Raw genomic sequence first — 18,103 nt, 5'->3', positions numbered from 1 at the left:
CCATACTAGAGGGTACTAAAACCCTACCCCATACTAGAGGGTACTAAAACCCTACCCCATACTAGAGGGTACTAAAACCCTACCCCATACTAGAGGGTACTAAAACCCTACCCCATACTAGAGGGTACTAAAACCCTACCCCATACTAGAGGGTACTAAAACCCTACCCCATACTAGAGGGTACTAAAACCCTACCCCATACCAGAGGATACTAAAACCCTACCCCATACTAGAGGATACTAAAACCCTACCCCATACTAGAGGGTACTAAAACCCTACCCCATACTAGAGGTTATTAAAACCCTACCCCATACTAGAGGGTACTAAAACCCTACCCCATACTAGAGGGTATTCAAACCATACCTCACACCATTTAATTTCAATTTTCAATGTATTTATTTTAGTAGGGACAGTGTACATCAGGCAACATTTTCTTTTAATAAAAAAATAAAATGTAGATGCCCCCAGATTGCAGCCATAGGCTGATTTACATCGGTAGTCCCCCTGCCAGATGTAATCAGCGAAAGTCATAATAACAACAACAATAATAATAATAATCAGAAAAAATCAACAATATAGCACACATAACATGGCATATGCATTCACAATAAAAATTACGATAAAACCCGTGCTGGGGAAATGGATGGTTTGTGAACTAAAGTGCTGTAGTGCTATGTTGTATCTGCTGTAAAACATGATAAATAGTTAAATAGTTGAATATTACAGTGCTGTCAGTACATGAGTGTGGTACATGCAAAATAAAATAAGTGAAAAAAAAAAAAAAAAAAAAAAACGGGAGGGGGGACTGTACGGGGTGTGTAGATGAGGTTTGGGATTGCAGCAATGCAGAGTCCGGTGCTTAGTTATTGTTATAATTGTGACTAGTTGTGGTTGTTATATTGTGAGCTAATTAATTGATAAGCAGTGGAGGAGGAACCAGGCAGTCATAACTACGAAATGATGATAGATAGAAATTAGTCATAGGGAAGAGGGGAAAAAAAACTAGATAAATGAACAAAGAATAATGTTTGTAGGGGTCTGTATGGGGTGTGTAGATGAAGTTTGAGGTTGCAGCAATGCAGAGCCCGGTACTTAGTTATTGTTGTAGGTGTGACTAGTTGCGGTTGTCAGTTCTAATGTGAAGTAGTTAGTAATAATGACTAATCCTGAGAGAAGAAGAGAAGAAAATGAAAAAAAAAAAAAAAAGAAAGAAAAAAAAGGACCATACATTGCATATCAACAGTGGTTACAAGTTTGGTTACTTATTAGCCATTTTTTTAAGTTAGTTTTGAATGTCCCATATGTGTTACAGTCTGGGATCACAGAGGGTGTAGTATTCCATATGTGACTACCTGCAACCGAGAGTACAGCCTGCCCACATGATGTGCGCCTGAACGGGATTATACACGAATCCAGCAAAACCCGGAAGTCGAGCGGCCGCCATTACTGCGGTGGCGGCTCCGCTCCTCCGCTCCAGCCCCATGGCTCCAGCCCATAGACATATACGTATAGATCCATGCTCCGCTCCCATGGATCTATTACTCCGCTCCCTGCCAGGCTCTTAATGTATTTGTATCATCGGAACACTCCTGTCCCGTCACGTGCATTTGTTTTGATAGTGGATGAAGACGGGACGGACTTTCAAAACTACTTTTCTGTTTCACCAAGTGAACAGACGGAACGCAAAAAAAAATTTTAAACTGCTGGAAAGGAACTGGAATTTACCGGGATACCTTAAACAAGGAAGCCAGGGAGCGTTATATGGAGAAAATAATGATTATTAACGGTCTGGATCCATATGAAATCACTACTAAAGAATGGAGCTCCGATGAGGATTTAGTTCTGCACAACCCACGTCTTACTACCTTGTTTAGTGTTTGGCAGCTGCTTTGGTAAATGTTTGACTCGCCATGTGTTTCAATAAATTAGTATAATAGTAAAACATACAGTACATCTTTTTTATTACTCTTACTTCTCTTTTCTTTTTTTTTGACTGCTATATTATGTTGAAAAGGCTCCGAGGCGTGAGCAATATTTTTCTTTTCCTCGTGAGATTATTTTTTTCTTCTGCAGCTACAAATAGAGTTGATATTTTTTCCTCAACAAACTAGTTTTATCTGCAGATTGGGGTTATGTATGTATGTATTCTGTATCATCCGGAGCTGAGATAGTTCTGCCCTTCAATTAGAGACCTGTAATTGCGGTTTTTTTTTGGTCATCGGACGCCAGGCGATCAATAAAATATTCTTGGATACCTAAAATAAAACAAAACATAAACAGGTGTTGTTCTTGTTGTTTTTTTTAATGACGTAGCCTTTCCATAATGATTACATTTCGCGCTGCTAACGTCACACGTAACGTATGCTATATTACAGTGTTTAATCATACACTCCCTTATCTCCCTATTCCTCTATTCTTTCCTGCTTATCGCTCAAACAAATCATTATTTATAAATTAACATCAGCATTAATTTAAGATACCTTCATTATTTATGGAAGGCCACTGTCTAACATCATCAATCCAGCTATAATGATGCTGTAGAGCGTCAGGTTACAATAACAGCGCTGCGGTGGCAGATTGACACCTGCCACCGCAGCGATGGCGCCGCCGCAAGATGGCGGCACACACAAACCGGTCGCCGGATTCGTGTATACAGTCCCCTCTTGTGGTGGCCCTGGTCGTATAGCTGCTATTTTCATTTTGTTTGACATAGTCTGACAGGGGAGGCGGTGCCAACCCTTTTAGTATTTTATATATTGCACAGTCATATTTAAATTTGGTGAAGTTCTCAAAACTAAGAAACCTATGTTTCTGGAGTATGTGACAGTGGTGATGCGATATAGGTTTTTTGTCAAATATTTTAATTGCTCTTTTGTAAGGCGATTCAATCTGCCTTAGTGCGACTGTGGTAGAGAACGACCAGTTTGTAAACCCATATTCAATATAGGAAAAGATCATTGCATGCAGAAACACCCTGGCTGCTGCTGTAGTTAAAGATGGCCTGATCAGTTTAAAGTTGGAGAGGTTAAAATTGATTGTTCGTGAGATGTTTTTGATGTGTTTCTTGAAGGTGAGGGTTGAATCTAGGGTGACCCCTAGATACTTGAACTCAAGCTCTTCTCCTCCCAGGAAGACATTAGAGTGTGTGATGTCCTTTGTTATTTTTTTTGAGAAGTACATGCAAACAGTCTTTTTTGTGTTTAATAATGAGCATGATTTTTTGAGCCACTCGTGGATATTAGTCAGTTCCTTCGTGAGTATTTGGGCAGCCTCTTGAGTGTTTTTTCCTGAAGTGAGAATAACTGCATCATCTGCATACATTTGTATGTGGGTGTTTCTGCATGCAATAGGCAAATCCTTAATATATAGTGAGAAAAGTACTGGCCCAAGGATGGAACCTTGTGGGACCCCCACTGAGCATGGAAGATGGGAGGACTTAACCCCATCAACAACAACACACTGTTTCCTGCTGGTTAAGTATGACTATCCACCTGATTGCTGGTTCTGAGAAGTTAAAAAAAAGAGAGTTTATTTAAAAGCACTGCATGATCCACTGTATCAAATGCCCGTTTCAGGTCCAGGAATACTGCACCAACACATGCTGACTTATCCAGGTGACTTTTAGTTTTTTCTACTAACAGATTTATAGCTGATTCTGTCGAATGATGTGCCCGGAAGCCAAATTGGGTGGGGTGCAACGGAGTATGGCCAAGGTTCAAGTGTTCAGTGAGCTGTGTCAGTATCCATTTTTCAATTATTTTTGAGGTGGCTGGAAGGATGTTAATTGTCCTGTAGTTATTCATATCTGTCCTGCTTCCAGATTTGAAGATGGGATTGACTATGGCCAGCTTCCAGGCGGATGGAACAACTGAGTGTTGTATGGATGTGTTAATTAAGTGTGTGATTGGATAGGCAAGTGAATCTTTATGTAGTTTTAAAAACATGGTGTCAAGTCCATGGATGTCCTTGGCCTTGGAGTTATTTAGTGAGCTGATGACATTAACTACTTCAGCTTCAGTGATCTGTTGTATGTCAAATATTGGTATTGCATGATTAATATGAACAGAACCATACTCCGCAGGGAAAAAAGTTTAGAGATGTCTTCCACTGACTTTATAAAAAACCTCTTTTCTCATCATTTTATTTCATTTTATTTGTTATTTAAGCGTACTCTTAAATTAAATACTTTTTGAAAACCGTGCAAAGTAACGGATAAGCCCTGAATGCAGGCATTGTGATGTAGAATCGTCAAATTGGTTTGATTCGCCGGACGAATCGGCACAGATTACTTTGTAATACTGTATTTGACCTGGTCTTTGTATGTTTTGATCGTTTAGAAACGTAATTCTTGCCATTGTAAGAATGAAATGTACCTGCTGGATCTACTGCCCTTACTTTTTAACAACTTGTGCTTTCTATTATTTTACCTCTTTTCTTATCATTTTATTTCATTTTATTTCTTATTTATGTTTTAATTGTGTCTTGCCGCTTTTAATATTGATGTAAAGCACTTTGAATTACCTTGTGTTGAATTGTGCTCTATAAATAAACTTGCCTTGCCTTTAAAATGTAAAAGGGAATAAAGAACAATTACGGTTAAATGGAAATGCCATTAAAAACATTGATTTAATTTTTTTTAAAGTTATCAATTTTCTTGTTTTTCCTGTTTGCTGTAGGATATTGAATCATCAGTTCATCAGTTGAACCTTATGAATGAGGAAAAGTGCATTGTTTTGGAAGAACCTAGACAAACCAGACATCAAGCAGTGGTACAGAACTCTCAAATATAACTGTATTGTTGTAATAATTGAAAAAATGTCAATAAATATAGTGTTAAAAAAAGGGAAAAAAAAGGAAAGTGCATTGTGGGAAATGTAGTATTGATTTCTTAAACCGGTACGAGTTTCACTTTAGATAAGAAATCCGGATGTCTCAACTTGCTGCACATATTTGAAACTTTCGAAGGGGGGGGTTAGTTCGTAAAGTTTGATAATTATTTAGAGATAAAACGAGAGATAAAACGAGGCCGTTTGTTCTGGTTGTCCTCCAGTGCAGACGCTGTGATTGACGGGGCCGTCCACCAGGGGGCGCCGCAACACCACGCTGCACCGAAAACTCACCCGCTTCACCCCAGAATGCTGTTAAAACCAGTGGCGTAGCCAGAAAAGAGACTTTGGGTGTGCACCAGCAAAGACTGGGTGTGCCAAATTTCTTTTCAACAAAACTAGACGTTACACCTCCACAAACATTCAAAAGCATGTATATCCAACATTATTGACAGTGCAAAACATATCCACATGTTGTGTGTGCTCTCAATATATAATAAGTATAATAATATATATAATATAATAATAAGTAATATAATAACCACACGTTATGCATGTCCTAAAAAAAACATCACACAAACATAACCACACACACACATAGCTGCCCAATGAAGCAAACATAGTGAAATATAACACTCATGCACTCAGAGCCATAACGTATCCACATTACACATGATCAACAAAGCTATTTAACCAGAGGCAGAACACAACTATTTGGCTTAAGGTTGGCCTGATGGTTTTATTATAAAATAATAAAATAAAATAATATAATTTTCCCAAAAGGACAGGTTGGTCAGCAGAAATTCAAACCATACTGGCAAGCATTTTTAATAGCTTTGAATAAATTGCAAATCTTGCTTATGCAATCTTTCCATATAAATCATATTTAGATATTAATCACTTAGTAGCCTACCAAGTGGCTCTTCCTACACTTCCACCTAATATTAGACCAACCTGTTGGCTTCCCCTGCCTGTCCTGATTCTTTCTCTCTCTTCCTCTCTTCTTTTTTTCTACCTCTCCATAAAGTTACCATCAATCCAAAACACTTGCGCTCCAGCGCGTGCTCGCGGGGGCGCGCATTGGAGCTGCAGCTCATACTAGTGTGTGTGTCGGGGAGGAGAGAGGGGGGGGGGGGGGGGGGGTGAAGGAGCAGAGGGGCGCCTAATCAATCACGTGCTGCCTTTTATGTTTAATCATATACATTACACACAAACGCTGTTAAATACAGAAAATGCACACTTCAAATCTTTTTCAAACATGAGCAACGAGAGGCTCCTCAGTCTCTCTGTGAGCGTCGTCGCTCTGACGGCTCTGGTCCTGTTGACGACTAAAAAAAGGCTCCACGGAGCAACTTGTAACAGGCAATGCTATCAGAATACGATGCAAACAGTTAATCTTGGATAAAACATCTTTGTCGCAGGAGTCTAAGACTTCAATAATGGACGGGAACTCATGTCCGCCATCCACCCTCCGCTTGATGAGTTGTCTGAAGGCTGATTTATGGTTCCGCGTTACACCGACGCAGAGCCTACGGCGTAGGGTACGCGGCGACGCGCACCGTACGTTGTGCGTCGCCGCGTACCCTACGCCGTAGGCTCTGCGTCGGTGTAACGCGGAACCATAAATCAGGTTTAACAGTCCAGCTGCCGCGACACATCGCCTGACGGGGGTTTTACATGCAAAAATAAGATTTTTTATTTTGAATTATTTTGAACATCATGATTACATACTAATAGCCTAGATTAGCCTAGATTTAGAATACTTAGAAGACTATACCAAAAAACAAAACAACAAATGCATCAAATTTTTGGGTGTGCCAGCTGTCTCTTTGGGTGGCACTGGCACACCCTGGCACACCCGTGGCTACGCCACTGGTTAAAACACTTTTTTAATTGGGAAGCTCGGTAATGAATGACGTTATTAATGATCCCCACAAAGACTGAGAAGAACGACGGCCTTTACATCCATGTGGGAGGCGAATGAAGCCACTGATTTAAGCTGCACAAACACTTTCTTCTTCTCTGCTGCGAAGCAACTCCCTTCAGGCCAGAAAGTGCTGAGTCAGCGCGTCTGCAGAGCCGGTTTTAGCCACTTTCACAAAAAAGCTGCCAGATACAATCGAACAATCGATATATCACAGTGAAGAACATACAGAAGAGTATCAGGGCCATGGAGTAGAACAAATATTTCAGAGGGGAAGATTTTTTTTATTGTGCTTTTCGAGAAAAAAGTCGAAATGTCGAGATTAATGTGGAAATACAATTTCAAGAATAAAGTCAAAATTTCGTGAATGAAGTCGAAATTTAGCCTTTTTTCTCAACATTTCAACTTTATTCACGAAATTTTGACTTTTTTCTGAACATTTCGACTCTTTTCTCGAAATTGTACTTCAACATTAATCTCGACATTTGGACTTTTTTCTTGACATTTGGACTTTTTTCTCAAAGTGCACAAAGAAAAAAAAATCTTCCTCCTCTAAAATATTATTTTTATTTTTCCCCTGCCTGGCCCTGATACTCTTCCGTAAGAACAAGTTGTTGTAGAACAAGAACTGGATGGAAAAAGATATTTGGTCTGTCCTTCATTTAGTTGATAGCGGTGGTGATTTGTTATCATATCAGAACTTTTGCCTTAAACATGACCTTTAGCTTGCAACTGAAATCCCCAAATCTGTTTTGAATTTGATAAAAGGTGTTTTAATTAATCCTAGTTAAAACACCTGTCAACCCTAATTTTCCATGAATTTTGGTTGGTGGCTGTGACTATAATGAGGTTAAATTCCAAACAAATTAATTAGAAATACGTTTAATTTCATCTCATACCCCTCGGTGTTCTACATAAAATTCAATCTTACAGTTTTACGTCAAACATATCATCACCATGTTACGAACAAAATACTTAAAATTTCCACTTACCCCCAAAGCAAAAGAACTCCATTTTAAAACCTTAAATGGCGTAAACCCATCCAGTTATTTGTTGTGACAGCGATTTGGTATTGAAACTAATAACTGTGTATTTTGTGATGAATGGGAAACCCCTGATCATTTATTTTTTTGAATGCATATATTCTAATACCCTTAGGCAGGATAAACATGACTGGCTTCACCCAAAGGTTTTTGATCTGCAGGACTTCTCACCAAAAGCTATTATTTTGGGACTTTCAATGGACAATACCAATGATGACTTTCCATCCCTTGAAATACGGAATTGTTACGTAATTGGGAATTAAAAGTTGCGTTCCGTATTGAACCAATACAGACATATATTACGCTCTTTTTTATCGATGTCATAATATACAGGTGAAGGTCGGAAAATTTGAATATATTGCAAAACTTGAGATATTTCAAGCCTTTATTTGTTATAATTTTGATTATTATGGCTCACAGTTTATGAAAACCCTAAATAAAATAAATTTATAAATTTTATGAAATCAATAAATTCAATCATCAAAATTATAACAAATAAAGGCTTAACATATCTTGCTTTGCCTGTAATGAGACAATGTAATATATTAGTTTCACCTTTTAAGTTGAATTATTGAAATAAATTAGCTTATATGCCATATTCTTCACCTGTAGGCTATAATATACATCTTAGCTGATGTGGACACTATTTCAGTTGCTAGTATGGTTGTCTGTCTGTACAGTCATGAAAGTTACATGCTATTAAAGCACTTTAAACTTTAAATCAAAGCGTTTTGTTTTTTCATATAAAATAAATACATTTCTATGCAGTTTAGAAATTTTGGGGATGTCCCTTTTTTTGGCGGCTGCTGCTGAAATCGGGGCGTCCGTTATTTCTATTTCTGAAAGGTGGCAGCCCTAACTGAAACTTAAACCAATATTTGCTGCCTACATGAGAAATATAAACTGGTATAGAGTTCCAGCCAACCATGGCTCTGTAAAAAAAAGTTCTCTGTATCAAACCTGTTCTCATGGTGATAAAATTATACCATAATCTGTCATGCAGTTGTTTCGGAGGTCGTGTCACCAGTATATTCCTCGGAGAATTTAACAAAGTATAAGTAGACCTTTGTCTTCTAGATAACCAGCCTGGATTCTTCTGCTGCTGGACACGTTCCATCTATAAGAGACAATAAAGCACAACGTGCAGCTTTATTTTGTGCCACCTGTAATTTCTTCACATTCTTAACTGAAGTATTTGACCAAACTACAAAACAATAATCCATTTGCGACAAAACCAAAGCATTCAAAACCTGTCTCCTAACATCTAGAGATAAAATATTGAGATTCTTCTCACTAGTGACACCAGCCTCGTCCCATTTTACCAACTACAGAACCAGTTTGTTTGGACCAGGACAGATTATGATCTAAAATTACACCCAACACCTTTGTCTCATAAACCTGTTCAACAGAAATATTATTTACATTCAATATCAGTATTGGTTCAGGTTTAAATTGAAAATTAGAACAAAGAATTCATTTATTATAATTTATCCATTAGGCTACTACATTTAATTCCTCCTGCAATATGTCATTCAATTCACCTATTAAAGGAGCAGTAGTATAAATTGTAGCATCATCCGCGTATGTAACAATGTTAGATTTGTTTAAAACAAAGGGCAATTCATTAATAAATATAGAGAATAATAATGGTCCTAAACAGCTCCCCTGTGGAACTCCACACGTCACATCTCTCATTTTTGATGCACTGCCATTAAAATAGACTATTTCTTTCCTGTTTATTAGGTTTCCATCCATTTCAGTGCCGTAACTGTAAAGCCATCATGTTTCAACTTGTCTAATAACAAATAATGATCAGTAACATCAAAAGCTGAACTCAAATCGAGGAAAACTGCACCCACTAAATTTCTGTTATCTAATTCACTCTGCCAATCATCCACCAACGGTGTCAGAGCATTACAAGTGATGAGCAGATTTATATGCATGCTGATTGCATGTATTTAAATGATTCATTTCAAAATAAGTTTGAATTTGATTAAAAATAATTCTCTCCATGATCTTTGCCAACGCAGGTAACAAACTTAACTGGCTTTTGGATCCACAAAAAGGTCCTGCTAAATTCTTAGACAAAGGAACAACTTTTGCTATTTTCCTGAAGCTTAAATGAATGATATGGCATACAGGGACTACAATTACATTGGATACCAATTTTAGAAATTTAAAATCCAAATAATCTATAGCAGAAAGTCCTTCCTTACATTTGTTAGTTAGATGTTCCACCTCTAATGTAGTTACGTTCTCAATGTTAAATTAACACAGTTTATTCTTTACAATTAATTCCCTAATTATTTCTATAGAAGTATCGTTATTCATAGATTTCATACCTCTTCTTATATTATTTACATTCTCATAAAAATATTGACTGAAATAGTTTGCAAATCATTCTGGTTTAGTTAAGAATGTTCCTTCCACTTCTAGAGATGAAGGCTTAGATTTTACTGTCCTTCCGTAAAGATTATTTACAGGTTTATCAACCGTCTGTACTAGATTACTTGCATTAGTTGTAGACATTAACTTCTCTTGAAGTAAACAAGACGGCAAATTCCAATCAATATTTAAATCTGTCAAGAAATAAATCTCATTATCAAAATCACCAACTATATCAAACATTTCACACAATTAACAATAACTTAATTGTGCATTTGGAGGTCTATAGTCACACTGCAGGTCTGGATCTGGACCCTAGTGGTCTGTAGAGGACCTGCAGGTCTGGATCTGGACCCTAGTGGTCTGTAGAGGACCTGCAGGTCTGGATCTGGACCCTAGTGGTCTGTAGAGGACCTGCAGGTCTGGATCTGGACCCTAGTGGTCTGAAGAGGACCTGCAGGTCTGGATCTGGACCCCAGTGGTCTGTAGAGGACCTGCAGGTCTGGATCTGGACCCCAGTGGTCTGTAGAGGACCTGCAGGTCTGGATCTGGACCCTAGTGGTCTGTAGAGGACCTGCAGGTCTGGATCTGGACCCTGTTTCCTCGTGAAAACAGCAAGTCGTGAGAGGAAACTGAAAGGAGGAAGGAAGGAAGAATGAGGCTCCTGGAACAAGCCTGAGCACAGACTCCCTCGCCCCCCCCTCTCTCCCTCTCTCTCTCTCTCTCTCTCCGTCACACACACACACACACACACACACACACACACACACACACACACACACACACACACACACACACACACACACACACACACACACACACCTCCCTCTGTTCCTGCAGACCGGCGGAGAGCAGCGAGCAGCAGCAGCGTGAGGAGAAACCAGAGCCGGATGACTGCCGGATCCGAGGAGAGGGTCCAGAACCAGGTCCAGAACCAGAACCAGGTCCAGAACCAGGTCCAGAACCAGAACCAGGTCCAGAACCCGGATCGTGGACCGGTCGCGCTTGGTCTCCAGGAGCATCTCTGGGGGGCTGAGACCTGCCGAGTCCGGTCCGGCTCAGACCGGACCCCAGATCCAGGTCTACGTCCTGAACCCACCGGACCGGACCACCTGAACCCCCCCCACACCAGAACCAGGACCAGAACCGACGCGGGTCCTGAAGGGAAAGAAAACAGCAGCTCCGAGTCGTTCTCTCTCTGGGGGAACTAAAGTTCCACCGGGCTGCCGCAGACCCGGATCCTGGTTCCTTCTGCCGGGAAACCCGGATCCAGATCCTGATGAGGGATTTCAGGACCTTCCCCGGTCCGGGGTCCGGAGGGAGACCGGCCAGCACGTGTCCGGATCCTGCCGGCCCAAGACTGAGGAGTTAGTCCTGGTTCTGGAGTCTGGATCCCTTTAGAGTCTGGATCCCTTCAGAGTCCAAGAGTCATGTGGACCCTGTAACCTGGAGACCTCCTGAAACAAGAGAGATCCACTGAAACCACTAGTCCGCTGGACTAGAGAGACCTGCTGGACCAGAGAGACCCGCTACACGGTGAGAGCCTGCTCTTGTTCTAATGCTTCTATCCCCTCTGGGCTGCTGGGACTCTTTCACTGGTTCAGGGTTTGAGGGTGAACCTTCTTGGTGGTTCAGAGGCGGTCCGACCCAACGCGGTTCAGGGACCCACGCGGTCTGAGAACTGAGGCACTGATCTGAGATCGCATCCAGACCTGCAGGTCCTCTACTGACCTTTAAGGTCTTTATTGAGACCTGCAGTCCCGCTGCCGACCACAATAGTTGCTAGGTGTTAGGTAGGCTAGAGTTATGTACTCTAGGCGTTAGGAAGGCTAGGGTTAGGTATTCTAGGTGTTAGGTATTCTAGGGTTAGGTATTATAGGCGTTAGGTACGCTAGAGTTATGTACTCTAGGTGTTAGGTATTCTAGGGTTAGGTTCTCTAGGGTTAGGTATTCTAGGGTTAGGTATTCTAGGGTTAGGTACTCTAGGGTTAGGTACTCTAGGTGTTAGGTATTCTAGGTGTTAGGTATTCTAGGTGTTAGGTATTCTAGGTGTTAGGTACTCTAGGCGTTAGGTATTCTAGGGTTAGGTACTCTAGGTGTTAGGTACTCTAGGGTTAGGTATTCTAGGTGTTAGGTACTCTAGGTGTTAGGTACTCTAGGTGTTAGGTACATTAGGGTTAGGTATTCTAGGCGTTTGGTACTCTAGGTGTTAGGTACGCTAGGGTTATGTATTCTAGGGTTAGGTACTCTAGGCGTTAGGTATTCTAGGGTTAGGTATTCTAGGCGTTAGGTATTCTAGGTGTTAGGTATTATAGGCGTTAGGTACGCTAGTTGTTAGGTATTCTAGGGTTAGATACTCTAGGGTTAGGTACTCTAGGGTTAGGTACGCTAGAGTTAGGTATTCTAGGTGTTAGGTACTCTAGGGTTAGGTACGCTAGTCGTTAGGTATTCTAGGGTTAGTCGTTAGGTACGCTAGTCGTTAGGTATTCTAGGGTTAGGTACTCTAGGGTTAGGTATTCTAGGCGTTTGGTACTCTAGAGTTAGGTACGCTAGAGTTAGGTATTCTAGGTGTTAGGTACTCTAGGGTTAGGTACGCTAGTCGTTAGGTATTCTAGGGTTAGTCGTTAGGTACGCTAGTCGTTAGGTATTCTAGGGTTAGGTACGCTAGGGTTAGGTATTCTAGGGTTAGGTATTCTAGGGTTAGGTACGCTAGTCATTAGATACTCCAGGGTTAGGTACTCTAGGCGTTAGGTATGCTAGGCGTTAGGTATGCTAGTCGTTAGATACTCCAGGGTTAGGTACTCTAGGCGTTAGGTATTCTAGGTGTTAGGTATTCTAGGTGTTAGGTATTCTAGGCGTTAGGTATTCTAGGCGTTAGGTATTCTAGGTGTTAGGTATTCTAGGTGTTAGGTATTCTAGGCGTTAGGTATTCTAGGTGTTGGGTACGCTAGGCGTTAGATACTCTAGGTGTTAGGTATTCTAGGCGTTAAGTACGCTAGGCGTTAGGCACTCTAGGTGTTAGGTATTCTAGGCGTTAAGTAAGCTAGGCGTTAGGCACTCTAGGTGTTGGGTACGCTAGGCTTCAGGACGTTAGTCTGCCAACCCCCGTTTCAGGTGCGTTCTATCCATCAGAACCCCAGGCCGAGGGTGAGTTTCACGGTTGAGGACAGCGTTGAAGATCTCTTCCTCCCTCGTCAGCGCCAGCTGTGTTGCTGCAACCTGATTGGCTGACGCGGCTCGACGCGGGATTTTATCGGTGTTTCAAGAAAAAAGTGCATCCAGAAACTCTTCCTTTGTGTATTAAAGAAGCATGATTCCTCAGAGCTCGTGAACTCCTGAACTCCTGAACTCCTGAACGTGGGAGAGAAAATAGAGGAATTCTGAATCCAGCGAGACCCAAAGTCACTCTGATCTCCTAATGTTTTCTTAGTTTGAGAGATTAACGGATTGGCGGTCTGAGCTCCCGTCTCAAGGACCAGAGGCCCCCAGACAGGATAAGATAAATAAGACAAATAAATCAGAGCAGAAACAAACGTTTGTGACGTTCGGAGGGAAAAACAGAGGACTTAACTTTCACAGGAATCTTTTGGTTTAGTTGTAAGTGTTTATCCAGGCCACAGACAAACCTATCTGGGTTACGCATGGCTCAGTTTCAGCACCAGAGGTGATGTGGGCCAGAGAGACCCAGAGGACCGCGAGCTGGACCTAGCCGGCGCTGGACCAGTCCCAGGTCTCTGAGCTGGACGGAAGAGCCCAGAGAGCCCGGCTGCTGTTGGCGTGTGTTTGATCTGGACACCAAGCAGACGGCCTCACACCGAGCCTTGCGGTTCTCCAGAGGTGTCGATGCCAGCTGATGTTAATGAGAGGTTTCTTCTCTGTGCTTTTGCCCGACGAACCGGAGATCACAGGTGACTTCTCCCTTCTGTTCCAGAAACACCATTTTTTCGATGCCTTTTCTGCTACTTGTGCCAACGTGATCCTTGGTCCAACTTTGCCCCGCGGTGACTAGGCCTGTGTTGGAAAAATCGATTTTCCCGATTCTAAATCGATTCATAGTTCTAAAGATCAAATTTTTTTTCATCATTACATTACAACTTTTGGTGTTTTTTTGTTTATGCCCAAAAGAGGAATTTTTTGTTGGACATGAGAATAACTGATGCCATGTTTTTGCCTTTAAATATGTTTAAAGGTATGAAAACATTAACAAATTAATTAAGTTATAATTGCATGAATTGTCTATATTTCATTACTTTATATACTTTCTTAGAGTTACATTTGCATAAAATGCTGAAAACCAAATTCTCAAAATTTAAAAACCGAAATAGACCGAAAATGGAAAAAATTAAAACGGAATGTGGGAAAAAATAAAACCGATTTCATACGTCTCTGTTTGCTGCCCTGGATCTGTTTCGTAATTCTGCCCCACGATGTTTCTGCAAAGCATTCTGGGAGGTGAATGGTCCTTACAGCATCATTAGCTGCCAATACTTGCTGTTGAATCTCAATATAATACCTGTATTAATATGTTACAGAACTACAGTAATATAATTTATAAAACAGCTGAAAAACAGTTTTAATAACACTAACCCAAATCAATATCGGAATCGGATCAAATTGGATCGAATCAAATCTTGATAATCGAGTCAGTTGATGATTCCTTCAGTAGCAGGAACTCTCAGTAGATTGTTATTTCAGCAGGAACTCTCAGTAGGGATTGAATCAAATGTTGATAATCGATTGTGAATCTTAAGAATCGAATCAATTCTTGACATTTGAATGGATCCCCAGCCCCGGCGGTGACGTTTCCTCCGGACCTCATGCAGCCAGAAAACCGCCTGCAGCTAGTTACAGTTGACTTCTGAGGTTCAGGCCTTGTCTCCAGGGGGCCGTTGGCGAGCAGCTGTCGGGTCTCCACCGCCAGCGTTCTCATGGGCAACCACCAAACACAGGTTTATTTTGAGCCGCAGGCGACGAGCTTCTCCGGCCCGTTGGCCTCCAGGATCGGAGGCTCTACACTTCCTGTCCGGACCTCTGTGGAGAGTCAGAGTCGGAGCTACTTCCTGTCCGGACCTCTGTGGCGAGTCAGAGTCGGATCTACTTCCTGTCCAGACCTCTGTGGAGAGTCAGAGTCGGAGCTACTTCCTGTCCAGACCTCTGTGGAGAGTCAGAGTCGGATCTACTTCCTGTCCAGACCTCTGTGGAGAGTCAGAGTCGGAGCTACTTCCTGTCCGGACCTCTGTAGCGAGTCAGAGTCGGATCTACTTCCTGTCCGGACCTCTGTGGAGAGTCAGAGTCGGATCTCCAGACCTCTGTGGAGAGTCAGAGTCGGGGCTACTTCCTGTCCAGACCTCTGTGGAGAGTCAGAGTCAGGGCTACTTCCTGTCCAGACCTCTGTGGAGAGTCAGAGTCGGATCTCCAGACCTCTGTGGAGAGTCAGAGTCGGGGCTACTTCCTGTCCAGACCTCTGTGGAGAGTCAGAGTCGGATCTCCAGACCTCTGTGGAGAGTCAGAGTCGGAGCTACTTCCTGTCCGGACCTCTGTGGAGTGTCAGAGTCGGAGCTACTTCCTGTCTGGACCTCTGTGGAGAGTCAGAGTCGGAGCTACTTCCTGTCCAGACCTCTGTGGAGTGTCAGAGTCGGAGCTACTTCCTGTCCAGACCTCTGTGGAGAGTCAGAGTCGGATCTCCAGACCTCTGTAGAGAGTCAGAGTCGGATCTCCAGACCTCTGTGGAGAGTCAGAGTCACTTCCTGTCCAGACCTCTGTGGAGAGTCAGAGTCGGAGCTACTTCCTGTCCAGACCTCTGTGGAGTGTCAGAGTCGGAGCTACTTCCTGTCCAGACCTCTGTGGAGTGTCAGAGTCGGAGCTACTTCCTGTCCAGACCTCTGTGGAGTGTCAGAGTCGGAGCTACTTCCTGTCCAGACCTCTGTGGAGAGTCAGAGTCGGATCTCCAGACCTCTGTGGAGAGTCAGAGTCGGATCTCCAGACCTCTGTGGGGAGTCAGAGTCGGATCTCCGGACCTCTGTGGAGTGTCAGAGTCGGAGCTCTGGGATCCCGGCGGTGAACTCCAGCGACTCGCGGCTGTTTTCCAGTGTGGTTTGGATGCTCCGCTGGAAACAGCCAAAACCACATCAGGGAATCATAATGGCGGTTAAGTAATTGACAGCGTGACATTTGAAATATGTCAGAGGAAAGGTTTTCTGGCTGCAGAGGAATCGAGCTTTTGTCTTTGGATTCAGATGAAAGAGACGAGAAGCTTTCAGTAAACTTTTACGAGCTTAAAGTGACTCCGATCCTCCGAAAAGAGAAGAAGCTCCAGGCCCTGGAGGAGAAGAAGATGCTGTGGTTGTTTTTAACGGACGGTTCGTGGTGGTCTGCGGTCTGAACGGTTCAACGTCTCCTCGCAGAGACGTTTCCTTACAGTAAAACGATTTCAAAAATCTGAAAGTTCACGGCGGACATTCAGGAAGATGGTTTAACAAGTTGAGAAGGTTCTCTTGAGTCAAAGGTCAAATCTGCTGATTTATGAAAGAAATGTTCAGTGTTTGATCAGAAAAAAGTTATTTTTCATGTGGGGAAAACTAAGAACCCCAGTGCTTCAATCACATTTAGCAGCAGGAACCTCAATAGATGGTTCCTTCAGCAGGAACTCTCAGTAAATGGTTCCCCCAGTAGATGGTTCCTTCAGTAGATGGTTCCTTCAGCAGGAACTCAGTAGATGGTTCCTTCAGTAAATGGTTCCTTCAGTAGATGGTTCCTTCAGCAGGAACTCAGTAGATGGTTCCTTCAGTAATGGTTCCTTCAGTAGATGGTTCCTTCAGTAAATGGTTCCTTCAGTAGATGGTTCCTTCAGTAGATGGTTCCTTCAGTAGATGGTTCCTTCAGTAGAAGGTTCCTTCAGCAGTGTGATGTGTGTTTTCTGTTCTCTGACTTTGTGAAACCGTCTCTGTATCTTCCAGGTGCTGCTGGAGAGTTTCTCCTCAAACATCTAGAATATCTTCCGGCATCTTGGACCTCTACAGTCGGATATTTGGACTCTTTTTTATTGTCGCATTTCCCAAGATGAAAAATATTCCTCTTTGCTCCATGAGAAGGATTTCCAAGGACCTCGGTAAGGACCTGCAACATCTGCAAAATGACTGGAAACAGCTGCAAGTCCAGGTGGTTCTGCACTGGGGGCTCAACTGTATGCAGATGATGCCGTTTACTCTGCTAGCCTGTGGAAACCTCCTCTGAGGGTTTATCCAGCTGGTGGTGGGACTCTAACGGGACTGTAAAGTTCCACTGGTCTCTGTAGCTGAAGACCCAGAGACGGTTCCTGCCGGCCCCCACCCGTCCCAGCATGCTCCCCGGAGGAGGGGCGTGGGCCCGGGGGGGCCGCGGCGGCAGGCTGGGGCTCCTGAGGTGGCTGGGGCTCCGGTTGTGGTCCAGACGGGGGACCCTGGTCTTCGCCCTGCTCTGGTTCGGGTCCTGGTTGCTCCTGAACGGTCTGGTCCTGGTCCACAGGACCATCCTGTCTGACTTCTGCACCGACGACAAGAGCAAGAGGATCCTGCAGCGACTGGTGAGTCCTCTACAGACCACTAGGGTCCAGATCCAGACCTGGTCAAGGAAGGAGGAAGAGAAGAGGGAGGAAAGAAGGAAGGAAGGAAGGAAGGAAGGAAGGAAGGAAGGAAGGAAGGAAGGAAGGAAGGAAGGAAGGAAGGAAGGAAGGAAGGAAGGAAGGAAGGAAGGAAGGAAGGAAGGAAGGAAGGGAGAAAAGAAGGATGGAAGGAAGGGAGGAAGGAAGGAAGGAAGGAAGGAAGGAAGGAAGGAAGGAAGGAAGGAAGGAAGGAAGGAAGGAAGGAAGGAAGGAAGGAAGGAAGGAAGGGAGGGAGAAAAGAAGGGTGCAAGGAAGGAAGGAAGGAAGGAAGGAAGGAAGGAAGGAA

General features: G+C 42.8%; 1 protein-coding gene across 4 annotated transcripts in view; it reads left to right on the top strand.

Moving 5' to 3' along the window:
- Positions 1 to 17,139: 17,139 nt before the first annotated feature.
- The window catches only part of dipk1c (divergent protein kinase domain 1C), a 43,062-nt gene continuing 42,098 nt past the window's right edge, over positions 17,140 to 18,103 (top strand). For all 4 annotated transcript variants that reach the window (XM_061713278.1, XM_061713276.1, XM_061713277.1 and 1 more), the window contains exon 1: positions 17,140 to 17,739. In XM_061713278.1, the coding sequence (XP_061569262.1) occupies positions 17,518 to 17,739 (222 nt within the window). In that variant the 5' untranslated portion in view covers positions 17,140 to 17,517. The remainder of the gene's footprint in view (positions 17,740 to 18,103) is intronic.

Source organism: Cololabis saira, chromosome 22 (assembly GCF_033807715.1).
Source record: "Cololabis saira isolate AMF1-May2022 chromosome 22, fColSai1.1, whole genome shotgun sequence".
In the NCBI taxonomy this organism is placed as follows: domain Eukaryota; kingdom Metazoa; phylum Chordata; class Actinopteri; order Beloniformes; family Belonidae; genus Cololabis; species Cololabis saira.
Note: the sequence above shows the minus strand (reverse complement) of the source record. Positions and strands in the feature narration are given on the sequence as shown.